At 49.6% G+C, this 19,795-nt stretch overlaps 1 protein-coding gene across 3 annotated transcripts in view; it reads right to left on the minus strand.

Moving 5' to 3' along the window:
- Positions 1-19,795, minus strand: part of LOC138973143 (SID1 transmembrane family member 1-like) — a 50,694-nt gene that overhangs the window by 27,685 nt on the left and 3,214 nt on the right. For all 3 annotated transcript variants that reach the window (XR_011457897.1, XM_070345812.1, XM_070345810.1), the window contains exons 2-6: positions 19,157-19,278; positions 18,692-18,853; positions 1,613-1,757; positions 1,021-1,104; positions 368-521 (exon numbers count right to left, since the gene is read on the minus strand). Coding sequence is in view for 2 of the 3 variants with exons in the window: in XM_070345812.1 (XP_070201913.1) it covers positions 368-521; positions 1,021-1,104; positions 1,613-1,757; positions 18,692-18,853; positions 19,157-19,278 (667 nt within the window). In the remaining variant the exon portion in view is untranslated. The remainder of the gene's footprint in view (positions 1-367; positions 522-1,020; positions 1,105-1,612; positions 1,758-18,691; positions 18,854-19,156; positions 19,279-19,795) is intronic.

The raw sequence follows: 19,795 nt of genomic DNA on the forward strand, positions 1-19,795 counted from the left end.
CTTGCACAAACTCCACATAAGAGCTCATTCTATCATGGTGGCACCTAGCTCGCTTGGCTATGCTTATTAGTGGCATGGTTTTGCCTCATTTTTTTAAGCTATAACAATTCTGAGATAAGTCACAGTATTAGCTATCAACAATTTGTGTCCAAGGGCTCAAAGTTCTTGTGAACGTTCCCTTTTGTCTATAATGGCACGTTCGAAAAACCTAACATTTTTTAAATTTTTTTATTTTGTAATGTTATCTGTTTTGGGTTTTTGGCCTAAATTGTTTTAAGGGGCGCAACTTGTCCACAGCCTGTAAACAACAACAAAAACGACAGTTATTTCCCAAAATGATGACTTGGTCCAAATGGAGAGTACTGACTGGGGATAGTTTGGGTGACGGAGATGGAGACGGTCTTGTAGCGCGTGGAGAAGTTGCCCACAGGCTGCAGTACATCGGGCACCAGGCAGTCATGGTTGTTGGGCTTCATCACAACCACCACATAGAACCCGTTGGACGCAGAGTAGTCGCTTTTCTAAAACACACACACACAGTGTTGTATGTGCTGGACAACTACGTGACAACATCAATATCATTTGTCTGAGTGCAGCTACATGTACAGTTGAACCTGTCTGTAATGTCTATCCAAGGGACCAACCAAACATGGTCCTTACAGACAGGGGGTCATTCTGGAAAGTTGAATTATATAGGAAAGAACTAAGTCGGGTATTTCCTCGGGCGGTGGAAAGGGGCAGTTGGTCGTCATCAAGAGGTGGTAGCCAGCGCAGGTTTGACTACCAACATTTGAAATGGCATAACTTTTCTGGATTTATAACATATAAAATTAAAACGTTTCATAATACGCAGACGAAACAGTCTTATAAAAAGGAATCATTTCAAAATAACTTGCCTGTTGAATGAATTGAACAAAGCAATAAGTTGTGATTTTGTAATCAAAAAGATTGAGTGACGGTTTATTCTAATCATCACACTAATTTGACCTCTGAGTGACAGAAAAATCGTCATGAACATACCTGAAGGAAGATGGCGGCCTGGTTGGTCATGGTCTGGTGTCTGCCCTCAAAGTCAATGTTGTGATCCATGTCAAACACAGGACACTGCCACACACACATTTTCGTCACATCAACATTGTTGATGGAGGTAGATTATATTGTTCCGCGCCCTTTACACTCAGGCCATCCCCTTCCCCTTACCACTGTTCCTCTTTTGTTATCTCCCATGTGTACGCCTTGTCTCCCTTCTTGTTTTGCTTACACATAAACCAATGTGCTCATTCAAACATGTAAGCACATGCAAACATATGTCCAGGATATAAACACACATATACTTTACACACACACACACACCCACTTCCCAGAACCTGTGTATAACTATGGTCTAAGACGGTTGATACTATTGACAGAAGCACAGTTATGTCAAAACAAAAGAAAGATTAAGTTTATGAAATGTTCAATTATAATAGACAAGACAAAACATTCACAAGAACTTTGACCTATCAGTCTTTAAAGTGGACATACAAGATCCACAAGAGACAAAAATCGGAGTCAAACTCTACTGTGACAAAATATCTCTGAGAATAAACATCAACCCATGTTGAACACTGACCCTGATGGACTGAACAGAAATGACCGTGCAGGACAAGTCAGGGGAGGTCACTCTCAGCTGCACAGTGTCAACGTCAGAGGGGAAAGTGTACATGAAGTACTGTGGTTCTGACGGCGATACCACTGTCTCGTGGCTTGCCCCATGTCTGTACACAACACAAAATCATATCATAACTCACCATGCAATATATAAGTTATAACCTATTACGTGACCACATTATAATCGAAAATTTTTAATTAAATTTTCATTTGATTAATATACTTACCCGAGTCACATATTAGCATTGACGCAGTCGAGATGCTAGGTAAACTGAAACGCTATCCCGTCTATAGTCTAAGGGAAGCAACCCAAGCTAAAAAAGTAGCAAGCTTGCTACCCTGGGTTGCCTCCCGTAGCGTGTCACGCCACAGATCTCGTACCCAGTACGAGACACCCTCATTCGACTTCTAGAATCCAAAGAAACTACAAGCGGGGAAGGTGGGAGGGAATTACCTATGTGACTCGGGTAAGTATATTAATTAAATGAAAATTTAATCCAAAATTTTAATAATAAATTTTCATTTAATTAATATACTTACCCAACTCACATATAGCAATTAACTCTAGTTCAGTGCTGGTAACGCTGTACGCGTTCCCCTTGGTAACAAGGGAGACCACCCTAAAAAAGAGTGATCCATCCCATAATATCAGACCGATGTCCGGTCCAACATCCGTATGCGTGCGCATACGCCGCCATTTGTATCATTCGAACGAAGCCCAACTCACTACTTTTTTAGAACCCAATACCACCACAGCGGGGAGGCGGGAGGGTTTAAACGATGTGAGTTGGGTAAGTATATTAATTAAATGAAAATTTATTATTAAAATTTTGGATTAAATTACATATTATTACCCAACTCACATATAGCAGATTGCTACTATAGGTGGTGGGTACTTACCAAAACTAGGCACGCAGGACCTGTCCCGCCGCTACCATGGCAGGCAGCGCGGAGCTTCCATCCTGTCTGACAGAAGCGACGTCTCTGAGGTAAAAGTTGACGAAAACGTCCTCAGAGCGCCAATACGCAGCTTCCAGTACCTCGGCTAGCTTGCCGGACCGAAGAACTGCCACTGAGGATGCCCAGGCTCTCGCCTCATGGGTTCTAGCCGCGGTGAGAGGCAACACTGCCCTAGCATCACCCGACTGCACTAGCCACCAGGCATATGCTCGTTTGATCAGAGTGGAGATCCATTTGGCCAGAGTCACCTTCGCTATATCCTTACACCTAGCCGTGTTTAAAGATATGAAAAGAAGCTTTTGACTTTCTGACCTAACAGGCCGAGTTCGAGACAGGTAACATCGGAGAGCTCTCACAGGACAATTTGCAATATCGGGATCTCCAGGAGCCAAAATCTTGCTCAAGGGTGGAATGCGCAAGATTGGAGAAAGCTGGCCAGGTTTCTGGTTTTTCGCGAGAAAGCCGGGAACAAATTTGAGAGAAATGGAACCATCCTTCTCGAACGCAATGTCCTTGTCTAAACCCGACAAAGAATGCACCTCACTACCTCTCCTAGAAGTAGAGAGAAGCGTTAAAAACACAGTCTTACGCGTCAAATCGGCCAAAGTGGCTGACAAAAGAGGCTCGAATTCATCCGAGGCTAAGAAACGTAAGACCAGGAACAAATCCCATGCAGGGAGAAGCGATTTTGAACGAGCTGCTAAAAGGGCAGCCCCCTTAATAACACTAGCGATAACCCCTCCGAGCGAAATTTTGTGGCCTAATTGCGCGAGGGTCGAAGAGATCGCCGACCTCCGGACCCTAATAGAAGAGGGAGAAGCCCCCTGATCAGCCAACCAAGACAGATGGTTGGCTACCTGAATAGACCTAGGAGAAAGAGGTTTAACCCCGTTAAGCGCGCACCACCTAGACCAAGAGGCCCAGTGCGATGAGTAAACCGAAGATGTCGATTTTCTATGCGCATGTCCAACGAATCTCAGAGTAGGGGAAGAGGCCCCTGCCCTACGCAAAGCGCTTCGGACAGAATCCACGCGTGAAGGGCCAGGATCTGTGGGTTCTCGTGCTGAACGCCTGACCGAGGCTGCACGAGATCTCCTCTTTTCAGGGCGAGAGGGATTGGGGGCCGAACTGCTAGACGCAGTAGGTCGGGAAACCAGTGCTGGCTTGGCCACAGAGGAGCGACCAGAACCAGCGCTGGCTTCTCCAAGTCCACTTTCCTGAGGACTTTGCCTAAGAGGCAGAACGGAGGGAAGGCATACGCCGGAAGATCTGACCAATCCACTTCCAGAGCATTCACCTTCCAGGCCAGAGGATCCGGGAAGGGGGACACAAAGAGAGGCAGTCTCGCCGAAAACCTCGTCGCAAAGAGATCTATCTTGGGCTTGTCGATCTGCGACCAAAGCCGCTGCAAAGACTGGTGTGTGAGAGTCCACTCTGAATGAACAATCCTGTCCCCTCTGCTCAAAGTGTCTGCAAGGACGTTCAGACTGCCCTTCAAGTACACTGCTGACAACAGAATGTGCTGGGCGTGACACCACTTGAGAATGCGACATGCAATGTCGGAAAGACTGTGAGACCGAGTCCCCCCCTGCTTGTTCACATACGACGCCACAGACATGTTGTCGGTGTGAAGACGTACATGACTGCCCTCCAGGAAAGGCTTGAACGCTAGAAGCGCCAGGGAAACGGCCTCCAACTCCAGTACATTGATATGTAGGGAGGCCTGAGAGCAATCCCAAACTCCCGAAACCATGTGCTCGTCCAGATGAGCACCCCACCCCGTCAGAGATGCGTCCGTAAACAGCTCTCTCTCCGGCGGTGGACGAACAATGGGAACACCCCGGAACAAATCCGGAAGAAGCCAAATGCCTGTGGTCTGCTGAAACCAAGTTCCCAGTGCGATCGGAACACTCCAGTCCTGGGATGTCTGATCCCACCTTGACTGCAGGGAGGCCTGAAAAGGCCTCTTGTGAACCCTGCCCAACGGAATGAGGGAAGCCATGGATTCCATCTGACCCAGAACCGAAGTCAGAACCCTTGCACTGGCGTGATTCTCTCCGTAGAGAGACCGAATCAGACCCTGAAGTTTGTCGATCCGCCTTTGAGACGGACGGACAGACCACCGAAGTGTGTCGAATTCCATGCCCAGGTAAGTAAATGTCTGAGATGGTTCCAACTCGGATTTTGTCAGGTTGACAGAGAAACCCAGCTGTGCCGCCCGACTCAGCACCCTGTGCGTATGAGCCTCGCAAAGCCCCCTGTTCTGGTGAAGGATTAACCAATCGTCCAGGTATGCTCTGAGACGGATGCCTTCCTGTCTCACAAGAGCGCAAAGCTGCCTGACCACAATCGTGAAAATCCACGGAGCTAAAGACAGGCCGAACGGCAGAGCCCTGAACTGGTAAGCTTTGCCGCCCCAAGGGAAGCGAAGCCACTTCCTGTCCGCGACATGAATGAGGACGTGAAAGTAAGCGTCTGTAAGATCGATCGACGTTGCCCAATCTCCCGGCCGTAAGGCCTCCCGAACCGAGGTTGGGGTTTCCATGGTAAACTTGATTACTCTCAGAAACTTGTTCAAAGGAGAAAGATCTAACACCGGCCTCCAGGCCCCCGAGGCTTTTGGCACTACGAAGAGTCTGCCGTAAAACCCCGGGGACCGTGCGTCCAAGACCTCCTCTATAGCTCCCTTGAGCAGCAGAGCCGAGACCTCCTCTTGGACTGCGTTCCGTGCCACCAAATCCTTTGGCGCCCTGCAGGGCGGGATTATCCTGACCAGGGGAGCCTTCTGCCCTGACCAGAGAAGCCGGAACCCCGAACACACTATCCCCGTGACCCACTTGCTGGCCACCAGTTGCAGCCAGGAAGAAAGGGCCCTGGACGGGCCGCCCGCTACAACTAGCGCGGGGGCCACCGGGATGTGTTGTTCGGGGAAGTTTCATTGGGGGTGAGGCTTACGCCCCGACCCCCTGGAACCCCCGAAAGACTGACCCCTCTTAGGGTAAGGAGCTCCGCGCCCCCTACCCCTGGAGGAGAATGACTGCTTCTGGGCCTTCCCACCACCTGACGAAGACGTCTGAGGCTTAGCGGAAGAAAACGCCTGAGTCTGAGACTTGCCCTGAGGCTTCTGGAAGCCCTGTGAAGCCAAACGCGCGATCGCTACATCCCGCGCGTCCTGCGTCTCTTTCTGGAGTGCATCGAAAGACGCCTGCCCTAGGAGAGACCCCTCAGCAAAAGGGGAGACCTTCAGCCGCTCCACAGTCGCGGTGTCCCGAAACCTGGACCCCGACAAGAAGGCTGACCTCCTTGACAGAACTGCGTGAGTATACAGCCGGGCAGACAAAGCAACCTGTTCTCTAGTCACCTTGCCCAGAGTAGCCAGCAGTGTGGAAACATCTGTCGGCGACGCATCGAACCGAAATTCAAAAGGATCAAGAGATGTGGCAATCGATCTCGACAAAGACCTTTGCAGGGACTCCGACACTGACGTGAGTTCCAGCAAAGACCTTCCAACTTCCTCCACAGCCGCGAGAGAACCGTCAGTACATGGGACAACTCTATCCCTACTGTACCCGTCTTCTCTCAAAGCAGCAAGTTCCGGCGTCACCGGAAGTGCCCCTGACGGCAGAGCAAAAGAGTCCATCAGATCCAAAGGATAAGGGGTAAGCTTGAACTTCGGAACACCGGAAGCAGCCCGAGCCCCAGGCTGAGCCAGCCAAGAGACGACGTCTTCCGGGGCCTCGCCGTGCTGAACCAACAACGGCACCGCCGGTTTGCGTTTACCACACAAGACGTTAGCCATCTCATAGGCAATAGTTGACGATTCCCGGAAGCGGAAGCGAGGCCGTTGCTCCTGTGCACTCCGGAAATCGTCAAAAGCAGAGCGAGGTGGGTGAAGCTGAGCCTTGTCCTTCACCACCCCTTCCGGAAAATACCTGAACGCCGTTTCCGCCGCCAGCGCCACAGCGGCTGACAGCTTCGCGGGCAAATTCAGTTGGGAATCCTCTACCACTGAGGCATCCCCGTCTTCCGCCCTACACTCCGACTCGAGATCAAGCTCGGAGCCAGGAGGCAGAACATCAGACCGTTTATCGTCGGCAGAACCGACCACTTCCTGCCCCCTGGGCGGAAGAGGACTAAAACGGTCCCCGATATTCTCATAAAGAGACGTACGGAGGCGCTCGTCCTTTCGCTGCTCATAAGGACTCTCACGACATCCATCGCCAGAGAGAGCCCCCTGAGCTCGCACACCGGCAAGCGGTGTAGACATACCTTGAACTGGTGTCACATTCAGAAGAGACACCAACTTGGTACTCCCATCCTGCGAAGCATGGACATCCGCCCGAGTCACAGTCGCCGAAGGCTGAACGGAAGTCGAAGCCGGAACCGCAGGAGACTGCCGTAACTGTGCTAAAGAGAGAACATCAGAAACACCCGACGGAAGCGCACGTAATTCCTCCCTAGTGGAAGATAATTCCGACGCAAGTGTCGAAACTTGAGCGCTCAAAGTCAACAATAGAGACGCAACTTCAGCTGGCGCTAACCCAGGGCAGCCATCTGAAGTTGAAGCAGAAGCAGAAGCAGAAGAAGAAGTTCTTTTGCGCGAACCACCACTCTTGCTAGAACGTAAACAAGCCTGACCGGAAGTTAAACTGACGTCTGCTAACACGGGAGATTTAACAGAAGTTGAATCAGAAGAAACAGACGCGGATTTTCCTGCGCCCTTCTCTCTCCTCGAGCTACGTTTAGGAGGCGAATCGTCAGGCACCTGCCTCGAACTCGGCTTCATATTCACGCTATCAACAAGCGCAGCCTCCGCCATAGCGAAAGAACTCACGAAAAATTTCAAAGAAAAACAATTTCAGAAAAATTTCACAAGTACAAAACGAGCGACGAAAAACGTCGCTAAAGTTAACAAAACGGAAAGATCTCACCACACAAGTAGGTAAAGGTGAACAGCTAGGCGACGACCAAGGGGAGATGCCAAAGCCAAAGACTATGACAAAATGCTGAAGACAGCAGGAGCGTACATCGGGAGCGTCCTTCCCAGTTGAACCGCTGAGAGAGAATGATACAAATGGCGGCGTATGCGCACGCATACGGATGTTGGACCGGACATCGGTCTGATATTATGGGATGGATCACTCTTTTTTAGGGTGGTCTCCCTTGTTACCAAGGGGAACGCGTACAGCGTTACCAGCACTGAACTAGAGTTAATTGCTATATGTGAGTTGGGTAATAATATGTAATTTAATTAAAAAATTTCGATTAAATTACATATTCTTACTCCGAGTCACATATAAGCAGATAACTCCAACAAGGTGGTGGGTAAGAAGTAAAAATTTCAAACTCACTGTTAAGATCTGGAGAGGCATTGCCCCGCTGCCACCAGTGCGGGGAGGGTCCTTGAGCCATCACGGCATACCGCGGCGATGTCTCTCAAGTAGAACGAGATAAAGACGTCGTCTGAACGCCAGTATGCTGTGCGCAGGACGTCGTCGAGTCTTCGGGACCTCAAAACAGCCAATGACGATGCCCATGCCCGGGACTCGTGCATTCTAGCCGACTGGAGAGGGAAGGCAGGCTGAGCCCCCCCCCTTTTGTGCCAGACTCCACACATAAGCTTGTTTTATGAGAGCCGACACCCACCTGGCCAAGGTAGTCCTCGTGATATCTCTGTCCATGGACGTATTCAAGGAAATAAAGAGGAGCTTCTGGGAGCTCGACCTGATGGGTTGAGTCCGGGCTAAATATGCCTCCAGGGCCCTAACCGGGCAATTGACCATGTCTGGGTCATCTTGTGCCACAATATGAGACAGGGGCCTCACAAGGACACAGGGAGAAGGCTGATCCGGTGTCTGATTCTTGGCCAGAAAGGCCTCCCGGAAATGCAAAGACAAGGAGCCGTCACGCTCTCGGCCAATGTCCTGCGGACTGCCTGAAAGAGCGTGTATCTCGCTACCTCTGCGGGCCGAAGCCAGAAGTAGCAAAAACAGAGCCTTACGAGTAAGGTTCGCGAGGCTAGAGCCCTCTAGAGGCTCGAAGTCCGCCGAGCGCAAGAACTCGAGGACAAGGAAAAGATCCCACTTGGGCAGAGGAGAGCGCTTAACGTCCTGCAAAGACGCGCCCTTAATAACCCCAGCGACAACTCCACTAACATTGATGGTATGACCGATCTGTTTAAGAGTCGAGGCAATCGCCGACCTGCGAACCTTCAAAGAGGAGGAAGAAGCCCCCTGGGAAGACAAATCCGCTAAGTGGTTGGCTACGTGCATAGTACGAGGAGCCACCGGGTTCAGCCCATGAGCCTGACACCAGGTGACCCAGGCACGCCAATGCGACGAATACACTGAGGAGGTAGAGGCCCTATGCGAGCGCTGCACCAACTCCAAAGTGCGGTCGGAAGCCCCAGACCGCCTCAGAGCGGACCTCACAGTCTCCACGCGTGAAGATTGAGAGACTGCGGGTGCCCGTGAGGAACTCCGGTGCGAGGCTGAACGAGTTCGCCTGGTACCAGAGCCAGAGGAATTGGAGGGCCGTGTGCGAGTCTCAGAAGGTCCGGAAACCAGGGCTGAGACGGCCACAGAGGGGTGACCAGAAGCAGGGACGGCCTCTCCAATTCCGCCTTCCTGAGGACTTGGCTGAGCAGCTGGAAGGGTGGGAAGGCATAAGCCTCCAGCCCTGTCCAGGGGATGTCCAAGGCGTTGGTCCCCCACGCTTCCGGATCGGGGAAGGGGGAGACAAACACTGGAAGGCGCCTGGAGAATCTGGTGGCGAAGAGATCCACCACAGGCTTCGGGGCCACAGCCCAAAGGCGGAGAAGGGCACCATGCGTGATGGTCCATTCCGCCTGCAACACCCTGTCGGAGCGGCTGAGCGCGTCCGCCAGTGTGTTGAGGCTCCCTGGCAGGTAACGCGCTGAGAGAGAGATCTCCCGCTGGGAGCACCAGGAGAGGATCTCGCACGTTCTGCGGGAGAGAGTGGGGGACCGCGAACCTCCCTGCTTGTTCACGTAGGCAGCCACTGTCGTATTGTCCGTGAACAGACGCACACGCTTGGCTGCCAGGGAAGGGAGGAACGCGACCAGAGCAAGGAACACGGCCTCCAACTCTAGCGAGTTGATGTGCCATGTGCTCTGTTCCGCAGACCACAGTCCGGAGGCCGTGAGCCGGTCCGTGTGAGCCCCCCAACCCAGCAAGGACGCGTCTGTGAACAGGTCCATGTTGGGAGGGGGGGAAACAATGGGAACCCCCCTGCATACCCATCCCGAGTCCATCCCGAGTTGCAGCCTGGAACCAATCCCCAAGGGGAACCAGAGTGTTCCAATCCACACAAGGAGAGTCCACCAACGGCTTCAGCGCGTGCTGAAGCGGGCGTTTGTGAGCTCTCCCTAGTGGAACCAGCAGGGCCATGGACTCCATCTGCCCCAGGATGGAGGCCAAAGTCCGAAGGGAAGCTCTCAGGAGAAGCGAAGTAGAGCGGATGAGAGCCTGGAGCTTGTCCACCCGCTTCTGCGAAGGCTGGACAGTCCAGGTGACCGTATTGAACGTCATCCCCAGGTAAGTGAATGACTGAGACGGCACGAGCTCTGACTTCGTCTGGTTGACCGAGAATCCCAGCAAGCTGGCCTCCCGGAGAACCAAGAGAGTGTGCTGCCTGCAGAGAGCCTCGCTCTGGCCCATGACGAGCCAGTCGTCGAGGTATGCTCGCAGCCGCACTCCCTGTGACCTCACCAGCGCGCAAAGCTGCCTCACCACCATGGTAAAGATCCATGGGGCAAGGGACAGCCCAAAAGGCAGTGCGCGGAACTGGTAGACTTGACTGGCCCACCGGAAACGGAGCCATTTCCGGTCGGCGGGATGCACCAGAATATGGAAGTACGCATCCGTCAAGTCGATCGAGGTCACCCAGTCTCCTGGGCGGAGAGCGTCCCGAACCGAGGCAGGAGTCTCCATCTTGAATCGAATCGTTCTCAAAAACTTGTTGAGAAACGAAAGATCCAAGACAGGACGCCAAGCTCCCGAAGCTTTGGGGACCGCGAAAAGCCGTCCATAAAACCCCGGGGAGCTGTGGTCCGAGACCGCTTCCACCGCGCCCTTCTCTATCAGTGAGGCAACCTCCGACTGGAGGACGGCCCTTGCCTCCTGTGAGAAGGGGGGCTTGAAGGCTGGAGGACACCTGGTAAGAGGGGCCTTGTCCCCCAGCCAAAGCAAGCGGAATCCCGACTTCACAACACCCACTAACCATCGGCTGCGTATGGCGGCCAGCCAATGTGGAAGTGCCCGAGCAAGGCCCCCCGCCATCACCAAGGTGGAGGGCGGGGGGGGCGTGAAGCCGGGAACGCTTCATTGGGGGTGGGGCTTTCCACTGGAAGAGCCCCTACCCCTCCTCGAAAAAGATCTCTTGCCCGACCCGCGGGAAGGGGCAATAGATCTTTTCCGGGAAGCAGGATGTGCCTGAGCAGAGGTCTTAGCCTGTTTGTGCTGAGCCTGCTGAGGAGCAGCCTGCTTGGGCTGCTTCAGGGACTGAAGCGCAAAGGAAGAGAACTGCTGTTCTCTGTTGGTGTCGATCTCCTGCTTCCTGGCATCAGCGGCCAGGTTGCCGAAGAGAGCACCATCCACCAAGGGCGACGATCTGAGAGTGTTTCTCGTCGACTCCTCAGAGAACTGGGAGTGGGTGAGAAACAAGTCCCTTCTGCACGAGACAAAATGTACGTACTGCAGAGAGGACAATCTCATTTGTTCCTCGTTCACCCTTGCCAGCGTGGAGAGGAGTGTGGATACGTCCTCCGAATCTTGCTCCTTACTCAAGGTAAAGGGAGCCAAAGATTCTGTAAGAGCACGTGAAAGAGCCCGCAGGATAGTCTCCGAAATGGAACTGAGTTCCAGGAGCTGCCTTCCCACCTCCTCAGAGGACAGGAGAGACTGCTCCGAAAGAGGGAGAACGGAATCCTTCTTCAAAGGCTTCGTCAAAAGAGGTAGCAATGCCGGCGTGACCGGAAGCGGCGCACGCGGCAGAGCAAAGGACGAAAGAAGGTTCCGTGAAGCCTTAGGCCAAGGCAACTTCCTTTGAGCCGCCAAGGGCACGAAGAAGTCTGCCTGTGTTGCAGCAGCCAGATAAGGCAAAGCATGTTCCGGAGCTGTGCCATACGGCACCAGAAGCGGAACTGCTGCTGGAGGCAACCCGCTGCCGGCAGGAGCGGGCTTGGCGAACAAACGAGAAAGCTGGAAAGCCACTGACGGTGATTCTTCAAACCGGAAGTAGCTGTCCTCCTCCTTCGCCCACCGGAAGTCTGCCATCGCCGACGGACCCGACGCCGAAGGCGTGGTCGAAGACGAAGCCCCTTCCGGGAAATAACGCGAAGTGACTTCCGCGGCCGCTTCTAGCGCTACCCTGAAGCTGGCCGGAGCCGCCGAAGGCAGCTGCTCCTCGTCCACAGACCCAAGGTCCGAAACGCCACATGAAGGGGATGGCTCATAGCCCAAGGAACCCGACAAATGACGCTGCGAGGACAGGCCGGAAGCCAAACGCCCCTCCTGTTGGTCACCGACGAAACTCACCCCCTGGCTAAGAGGAGGGTGAGAAACGCCAGCAACCGAAGGCAGCTGAAGGGAGGAGCTAGTAGACACCACCGGAGTGTGTGGCTGCTGCTGATCCAACAGAGGCAGAAAGCCCGAATGCCCAGGAGAACGACCGAATTCGAAATCCGCCGGCATCCCAACGGACGCGGCGAGAACCGAACCGGAAGAACCGGGAGGAGCCGGAAGAGCAGACGCAACGGCATAGCTATGCCATGGCTGTGGAGTCTGCCAGCTACAACCCGGAAGCCCTAGGCCGGAACCGGAAGTGACAGAGGACTGTGCACGACCAGCTGGACCCACACTTCCCGCCCAGGCAGGAAGGGCAGCTGCCGGAAACGGCTGCTGAAACTGGGCAAAGCTCGAACCGGAAGGGACCATGGTCTGTCCGCATACCAGTGAACCAACACTTCCGGCCGGAACCGGAAGAGAAGCTGCCGTAAACGACTGCTTACGTAGTTCGTGGCTCGAACCGGATGGGACCATGGTCTGTCCGCTTTCCAGTGAACCACTACTTCCGGCCGTAGCCGGAAGGGAAGCTGCCGTGAACGACTGCTTACGTAAGTCGTAGCTCAAACCGGCAGGGACCATGGTCTGTCCGCTGTCCAGTGAACCACTACTTCCAGGAACTGGAAGTGCAGCTGCCGCGGACGGCTGCTGCGAGCACATACCTTGCGACGACCGTATCCCAAAAGGGACCTGCTCAGGTGCACTCCCGCAAGCGGAAGCCACCGAGCGCCGGCCGAGAAGAGAAACGCCTCCCTGCTCACGGCCTCCAGCACCAACGCCGAAGCCAGCAGGCTGGACAGGTGATCCGGAAACAGCAGGAACACAGGAAGCCAACGACAGAGGGTCGCACACCCCCGGGAGGGAGGCAGAGCTGGAAACAGGGTCCGTCCGCGCCATCTCTGTACGCACGAGCGTCCGAATTTCTGGAAGCAAAGAGGACAAAATGCTAGCCACAAGAGTGCCAGCCTCCGGCACAGGTACCGGGGTCAAAACGGACGAGGTAGTAGAAATGCCCGCCGCCCGCGAGCCAGACGAAGTCTCCTCCGGCGCCGAAATGGGCACCGAAAAAACGAAGTTAGTCTTCGGGTCAGAAACGTGAACCGTGGGGTTCCTAGCCGAAGAAGTAGAAGCCGAGGACTTAGGTTTGCCAGGGCCTTTGCCCTTACTCTCGGCCTTAGCCGCTCTCTTTTTCTCACTATCCGACATGCTGTCGCGCAAGAAAAACAGACTACTGAAAATACACAAGTCTCTAGGACGTAAAACTTCAGCAGAATAAACTAGCACAAAGTACAAGTTACAAGGAGGTAATAGTGCTACTGGTCAACGCTAAAAGTCCGAGCACGGACCCAAACTAACCAGCGAAAAACACCACGTGTAAGCGAAAAATGGCGACCAAAATGGCGGCCACAGCAACAAACTACCGAGTAAAATTCACAAGTCCGCGGACGAGAAAATTCTCAGCAGAATGGCAATGCAAACAACAACAAAATGAAACGATCTCACCGCTAGAAACAGCAATGAGCAGACGGGGAGCCAAGGCCGGTGGGTGTCAAGCAGACAGCAAACAACAGCCTAGGAGCGAAATCAGCACGACCTGTCTCTCTGGCTGAAAGATGTCGAATGAGGGTGTCTCGTACTGGGTACGAGATCTGTGGCGTGACACGCTACGGGAGGCAACCCAGGGTAGCAAGCTTGCTACTTTTTTAGCTTGGGTTGCTTCCCTTAGACTATAGACGGGATAGCGTTTCAGTTTACCTAGCATCTCGACTGCGTCAATGCTAATATGTGACTCGGAGTAAGAATATGTAATTTAATTCACAATATCCAGTAATACCATTTACAGTCTTAACATTTCTTCTGTTTCGACCCGTGGGCAGCATCCCATTATGCTCCTGCACTGGTGTGACTGAGAAAGACAAATCGCTACAATAATAGAAATTCTTCATTCTTCATAAACCTGATTCTGATCTATACTGATAAAGTCTCTTGCCTGCCTTAAATGATCAGTGCAAGGCAGGACCACCCATTTGGAACCCCCACCCTTTGTCAGATTGCACAAATCTTAGATGATTGTGTATTAAAATGATAGTTTAAGTACAGAGGTTATGAACAGAAAAATTAAAAAGCAAGGTCTCAAAAGAAGAGGAGGGGGGGGGGGGTGTGTGTGTGTGTGTGTGTGGGGGGGGGGGGGGATGTGTGTGTGTGTGTCTCACAAGGCGAAATTCCACTGTAATGCAAAGCAACAATGAGAAAGAAAAGTAGAAGTTTAATAATCCTCTTGCCAGCCTTATTGATCCCTCTTGTGAACCCGGAAATGTTGAGTACACCAAGAGGTTTTTGCAGAAATGTACTGTATGGGTCCCCAGGAGTCAGAAACTGCCGGATGCTAACTTGCATATGTTGAGCAATTTGCATAATTAGCCTAATTAGCATAAATTAGCATAATTCTTGAAAAGTCAATATCTCAGCAGCCCCTTGGCCGATTTGGATAATCTTGGAGTGGTTTTGTGGTTAAGTGATGATTCAAAATCCATTTTTGATATTTCCCAATTTGCATAATTAGCCTAATTAGCATAAATTAGCATAATTCTTAAAAAGTCATTATCTCAGCAGCCCCTTGGCCGATTTGGACAATCTTGGAGTGGTTTTGTGGTTAATTGATGATTCAGAATCCATTTTTGATATTTCCAAATTCAAGATGGCAACCATTTCCGGTTTAAACCGGAAGTGGCTGTATTTCAGCTCCAAGTGGGCAATAATTGAAATAACGTTAACTCATTTATGAACTGCAGAATGATTATCAATTAATATATGAAAGTAGTATCCACATTCCTGATACTGCCAAAGATGACCTCCTCGTCGGGAGCCATGTGTGCCGCCACTCAGATGGTGCAGCTGCTGTGAGTGCAGATGTGTTCGGGGAGCAGACATGCATCGAGCAAGGGAAGGGAGCAGGTGGCATGAAAGGCATTTCTACCAACCCTGAGCAGGTCGCCGTATGGATCCAATCCTTTGGTATCTGCTCACTTCTCTCCAAGTCAATGGATGAGATGTACAATGATGCAGAAGGACTAGATGAGACACAGAAACACAAAACACACAAAGAAGAGGGCAAACGACGGCGAGAGTTGGACGCTGATGACCGAGCCAATATTCTGAGAGTGTTGAACGAAAACTCCAACCCACTCACCACAGAGATGACCACCCTCAACTATATCATAAACGGCCAGATAGCAGATGAAAAGGTGAATGTGCAAGATGCACTGGAGATTGGCAGAGACATGAGCACGAAGTTCTCTTCATCAGTACCTAAGTGATTTCATGTACCCATTTCAAAGAAGGTGGTGACAATGAAGTTCATGCCGAAAGGCGTGAAGGTCAATGGAAAGACCGTACGTGACCTGCAGGCTATATTCGCTCGCCTGCTCGTGGTGGGGAGCAAAAGACATATCGAGCTATCCACTCTCTTCAACTATGAGCTTGGTCCAGTCCCTGCTTCCATCATTGATGAGTATGGTTTCCTCAGAAAAGGCACCAAGTCTGTGTTTGTTCAGCGCCTTTGAATCCTTGACCCCAATCCTCCAGCACCAGATGTCATACTTGTTGATGCCTCGCAGCTCATCTACCACGTGCTGACCTCGCAGCCAGTATGGGACGCCGGCTTCATCAGCACATCACTGAAACTTACGTCATCTTTGACCAGTACAATCAAATATCTGCCAAAGACCACGAGAGACAGAGGAGAGCTGCAGAGACCTCTACAAAGTATCATCTCTCACTGACAACTCCTCTACCTAGCCGAGACAAAGTCATGAAGAACAAAGCAAACAAGAAAATGCTGGGAGAGCTCCTGTGCACTCACAGCATTGGAGATCACATTGAGATGGTCAGCAGAGCAGACAGTATCGTCACTCATGATGAAGCTGATGTCTCTCTCATCTCGTACATGTTAGATGCAGCCAGACGAGGCGCTGCAACCATCCGTATTCTCTGTGATGACACTGATGTGTTTGTGCTCTTAGTCTTCTGGTGCTGGAAGGCTGGCATTACTTGCCGCCTGCAGATGGAGAAATGGAATGGAACTGTTCTGGATATCAATTCAACAGTACATAAGCTGGGTGACCAGTGTCGTTCCATCCTGGCCGTACACGCTCTCTCAGGTTGTGACACTACCTCTTACCCTGTAGGGAAAGGTAAGGTATCTGCGCTCAAGGCCATGAGTGTGGTACCTGGTGACCTGCTTCACTTCATCGGAGAGGAGGGAGCCACTGACTTGCAGATACAAGAGGCAGTGAGGGCTTTCTTTCTGGCTCTCTACAATCAGAAGAAGTCGGCATCTGTGAACGTCGCCAGATATGACATCTACAGAAAACGCAAGACGCCCCCAGCGCCGAAGACACTGCCTCCTACAGAGTGCAATGCTCACCTCCAAGGTCAACGAGCACATCTACAGGTTCTACTTTGGAAAGCAGCAGACTGTCCTCACCCACCAGCAGTAGAGATCACCAATTTCGGATGGAACATTCTGAACAGAGATACAAAGGAAGGCGAGGAAGTTGTGATGCCAGTCCTGGACACAAGCCCTGTTGCTCCTCCTGCCCTGATGGATGTTATCAGCTGTGGCTGCAAAGCTGAAACGCCGTGTACAACAGTGAAATGCAGCTGTGCAGCCGAAGGCCTGACCTGTACCAGCTATTGCGTCTGCGGAGGATGTGAAGGTACATGTTGTAACCCGCTCACACCACAAGCACAGCAAGAAATGGACGAAGACATCGATGCAGAGTTTGCTGAAGGAGAAGGAGATACAACAGATGAGGATGAGGATGCCGCTGACGATGTTGATGATGTGATTTAGCCAACAAGAAATGGACAAAGACATCGATGCAGAGTTTGGTGAAGGAGAAGAAGGAGATACAACAGATGAGGATGCAGCTGACTATCTTGATGATGTGATTTAGCCAGTCATGTTAATCTCGCTTGGAATGGTTCATGCAGTCCTTTCTTCCAATACCAAATCATACCATGAATTAATTTGGAGTCTAGTAGTCTATGTTTTAAGAGATATAGTATATTCTGTATATCGTTTGAACAATGTTTCAAAACAATATGCAGTTAACCGAGTTCATTTTTTTTCCAATAAAGGCCTACTAGGAGGTGGAATATGGCCATTTCCGGTTTAAACCGGAAGTGGCGGCCATCTTGAATTTGGAAGTATCATAAATTGATTCAGAGTCATCAATAATCCCAACACCGACTCAAAAATCGTCGAAATCGGCCAAGGGGCTGCTGAGATATTGACTTTTTTAAAGAATTATGCTAATTTATGCTAATTAGGCTAATTATGCAAAATGCTCAAGACATGCAAGTTAGCATCCGGCAGTTTCTGACTGCTGGGGACCCATACAGTACATTTCTGCAAAAACATTTTGGTGTACTCAACACTTCCGGGTTCACATGATTGGCAAGAGGACTACAAGCTCCCACACAAAGATTAAAGCCAACTCGCAGCTGATAGGGGTTAAAGATAAGTACTGCAGAAGAAATGTGTCATGTACATAATATATATTATTTGATATGCATCCTTATTTACTCCATTAATGTTAAGTTGCATAAGCATCTTGTTACAATAAACCTGATTTAAGTTGATAAGCATATTGTTACAATAAACCTGATTTAAGTTACATAAGCATCTAGTTACAATAAACCTGATTTAAGTTACATAAGCATATTGTTACAATAAACCTGACTTAAGTTACCTAAGCATCTTGTTGCAATAAACCTGATTTAAGTTACATAAGCATCTTGTTACAATAAACCTGATTTAAGTTATATGAGCATCTTGTTACAATAACCTGATTTAAGTTACATAAGCATCTTGTTACAATAAACCTGATTTAAGTTACCTAAACATCTTGTTACAATAAACCTGATTTAAGTTACCTAAACATCTTGTTACAATAAACCTGATTTAAGTTACATAAGAATCTTGTTACAATAAACCTGATTTAAGTTACATAAGCATCTTGTTACAATAAACCTGATTTAATTTACATTAGCATATTGTTACAATAAACCTGACTTAAGTTACATTAGAATCTTGTTACAATAAACCTGCTTTAAGTTACATAAGCATCTTGTCACAATAACCCTGATTTAAGTTACATAAGCATCTTGTTACAATAAACATGATTTAATTTACATAAGCATCTTGTTACAATAAACCTGATTTAATTTACATAAGCATCTTGTTACAATAAACCTGATTTAATTTACATAAGCATCTTGTTACAATAAACCTGATTTAATTTACATAAGCATCTTGTTACAATAAACCTGATTTAATGTACATAAGAATTTTGTTACAATAAACCTGATTTAATTTACATAAGCATCTTGTTACAATAAACCTGATTTAAGAGCAACATCCTTCTTACAAGGATGCGTCCATGTTTTTTTGCACATGAACGCACAGAATGAATTATAATATCAGTCCTTACTCAATTTCAAAGTTGGTCAAGCGTTCAGCATGGAGAGTGAAGTCAACGTTTTCACGGGACATGGTGGAGACATCGATGTAGATCAACTGCTGTGATGTCAAGTTCTTCTTGTGCATCTTGTCCAGTGGGCACAGAGTGCGATTCACAAAAGAGAATGAATACCTGCAGGTGGAATAGAGTTGTTGATAATTTCTTTTTGTAACACAGAACGATATTAATAGCCTCAAGGGCAGATCTATCCAAGCAACAGTGACATCTCAAAAACTAAACCAGAAAATGCAAAATCCAACTATCTGACATTGATCTTGAAAAGGATTCTAGAGGCAAACAAAAAAACTATCATTCCATGCTAGTAATCAGTGCATGGTTTTGCCATCCATATCTAGTTGGACAAGAAAATGGTCCTTTCAGTTTCACCAGCAAAGGCAGCAACTGCAACAAACAAACAAAAATTGATATCCTTACACATAGTCAATGAAGAGTGGGACCTGCCAGGACAGAATGCCTTCCTGCTGTCGCACAACAAACATCACAGGGAATGTGGCATTGGCGTGAACGCTGGACGCTGAAACCCTCACTGCTGTTGTCTGGTGACAGATGAAAACATTCCATTCATTTCAAGAAGAAAAAAAGAAAATCAAAGTGGCTTGATAAAATATATATACGCATCAGTAATAAAGTACCACACTCCGAGTGGTTTAATGACAGATTGAAGATCTAAGCTCCAACATAGAAAGACGAGCCAACAAAGTCAGTGTTGCGAGTCATTATAATTATTTCAGTCATGCAATCATCACTGAATGTGCCCACAAACCAAGCAGCATATGCTGAGTCACTCATGGTCCAGAAACAGCATTCATTGTCAAATTTGGGTGTACATGTAATAATTTACATTTGAATAACAAAACATATTTTTTCAGTAAGAACAAAACAAATCAAATTTTAATCAAATTATTTCAAAAGTGCTGATGCTTGATCTGGCGAACAGCATTTACTTCGGTCAGTTGCTCATGATATTTCTTCTGCCGAGAGACAAATCTTTCTAAGTCTTTTTGTGTGAAAAAAAAAAGTCAACAAGTTCCTGGCACTAACTCAAACTATATG

Source organism: Littorina saxatilis, linkage group LG8, assembly GCF_037325665.1.
Source record: "Littorina saxatilis isolate snail1 linkage group LG8, US_GU_Lsax_2.0, whole genome shotgun sequence".
Taxonomy (NCBI): Eukaryota; Metazoa; Mollusca; class Gastropoda; order Littorinimorpha; family Littorinidae; genus Littorina; species Littorina saxatilis.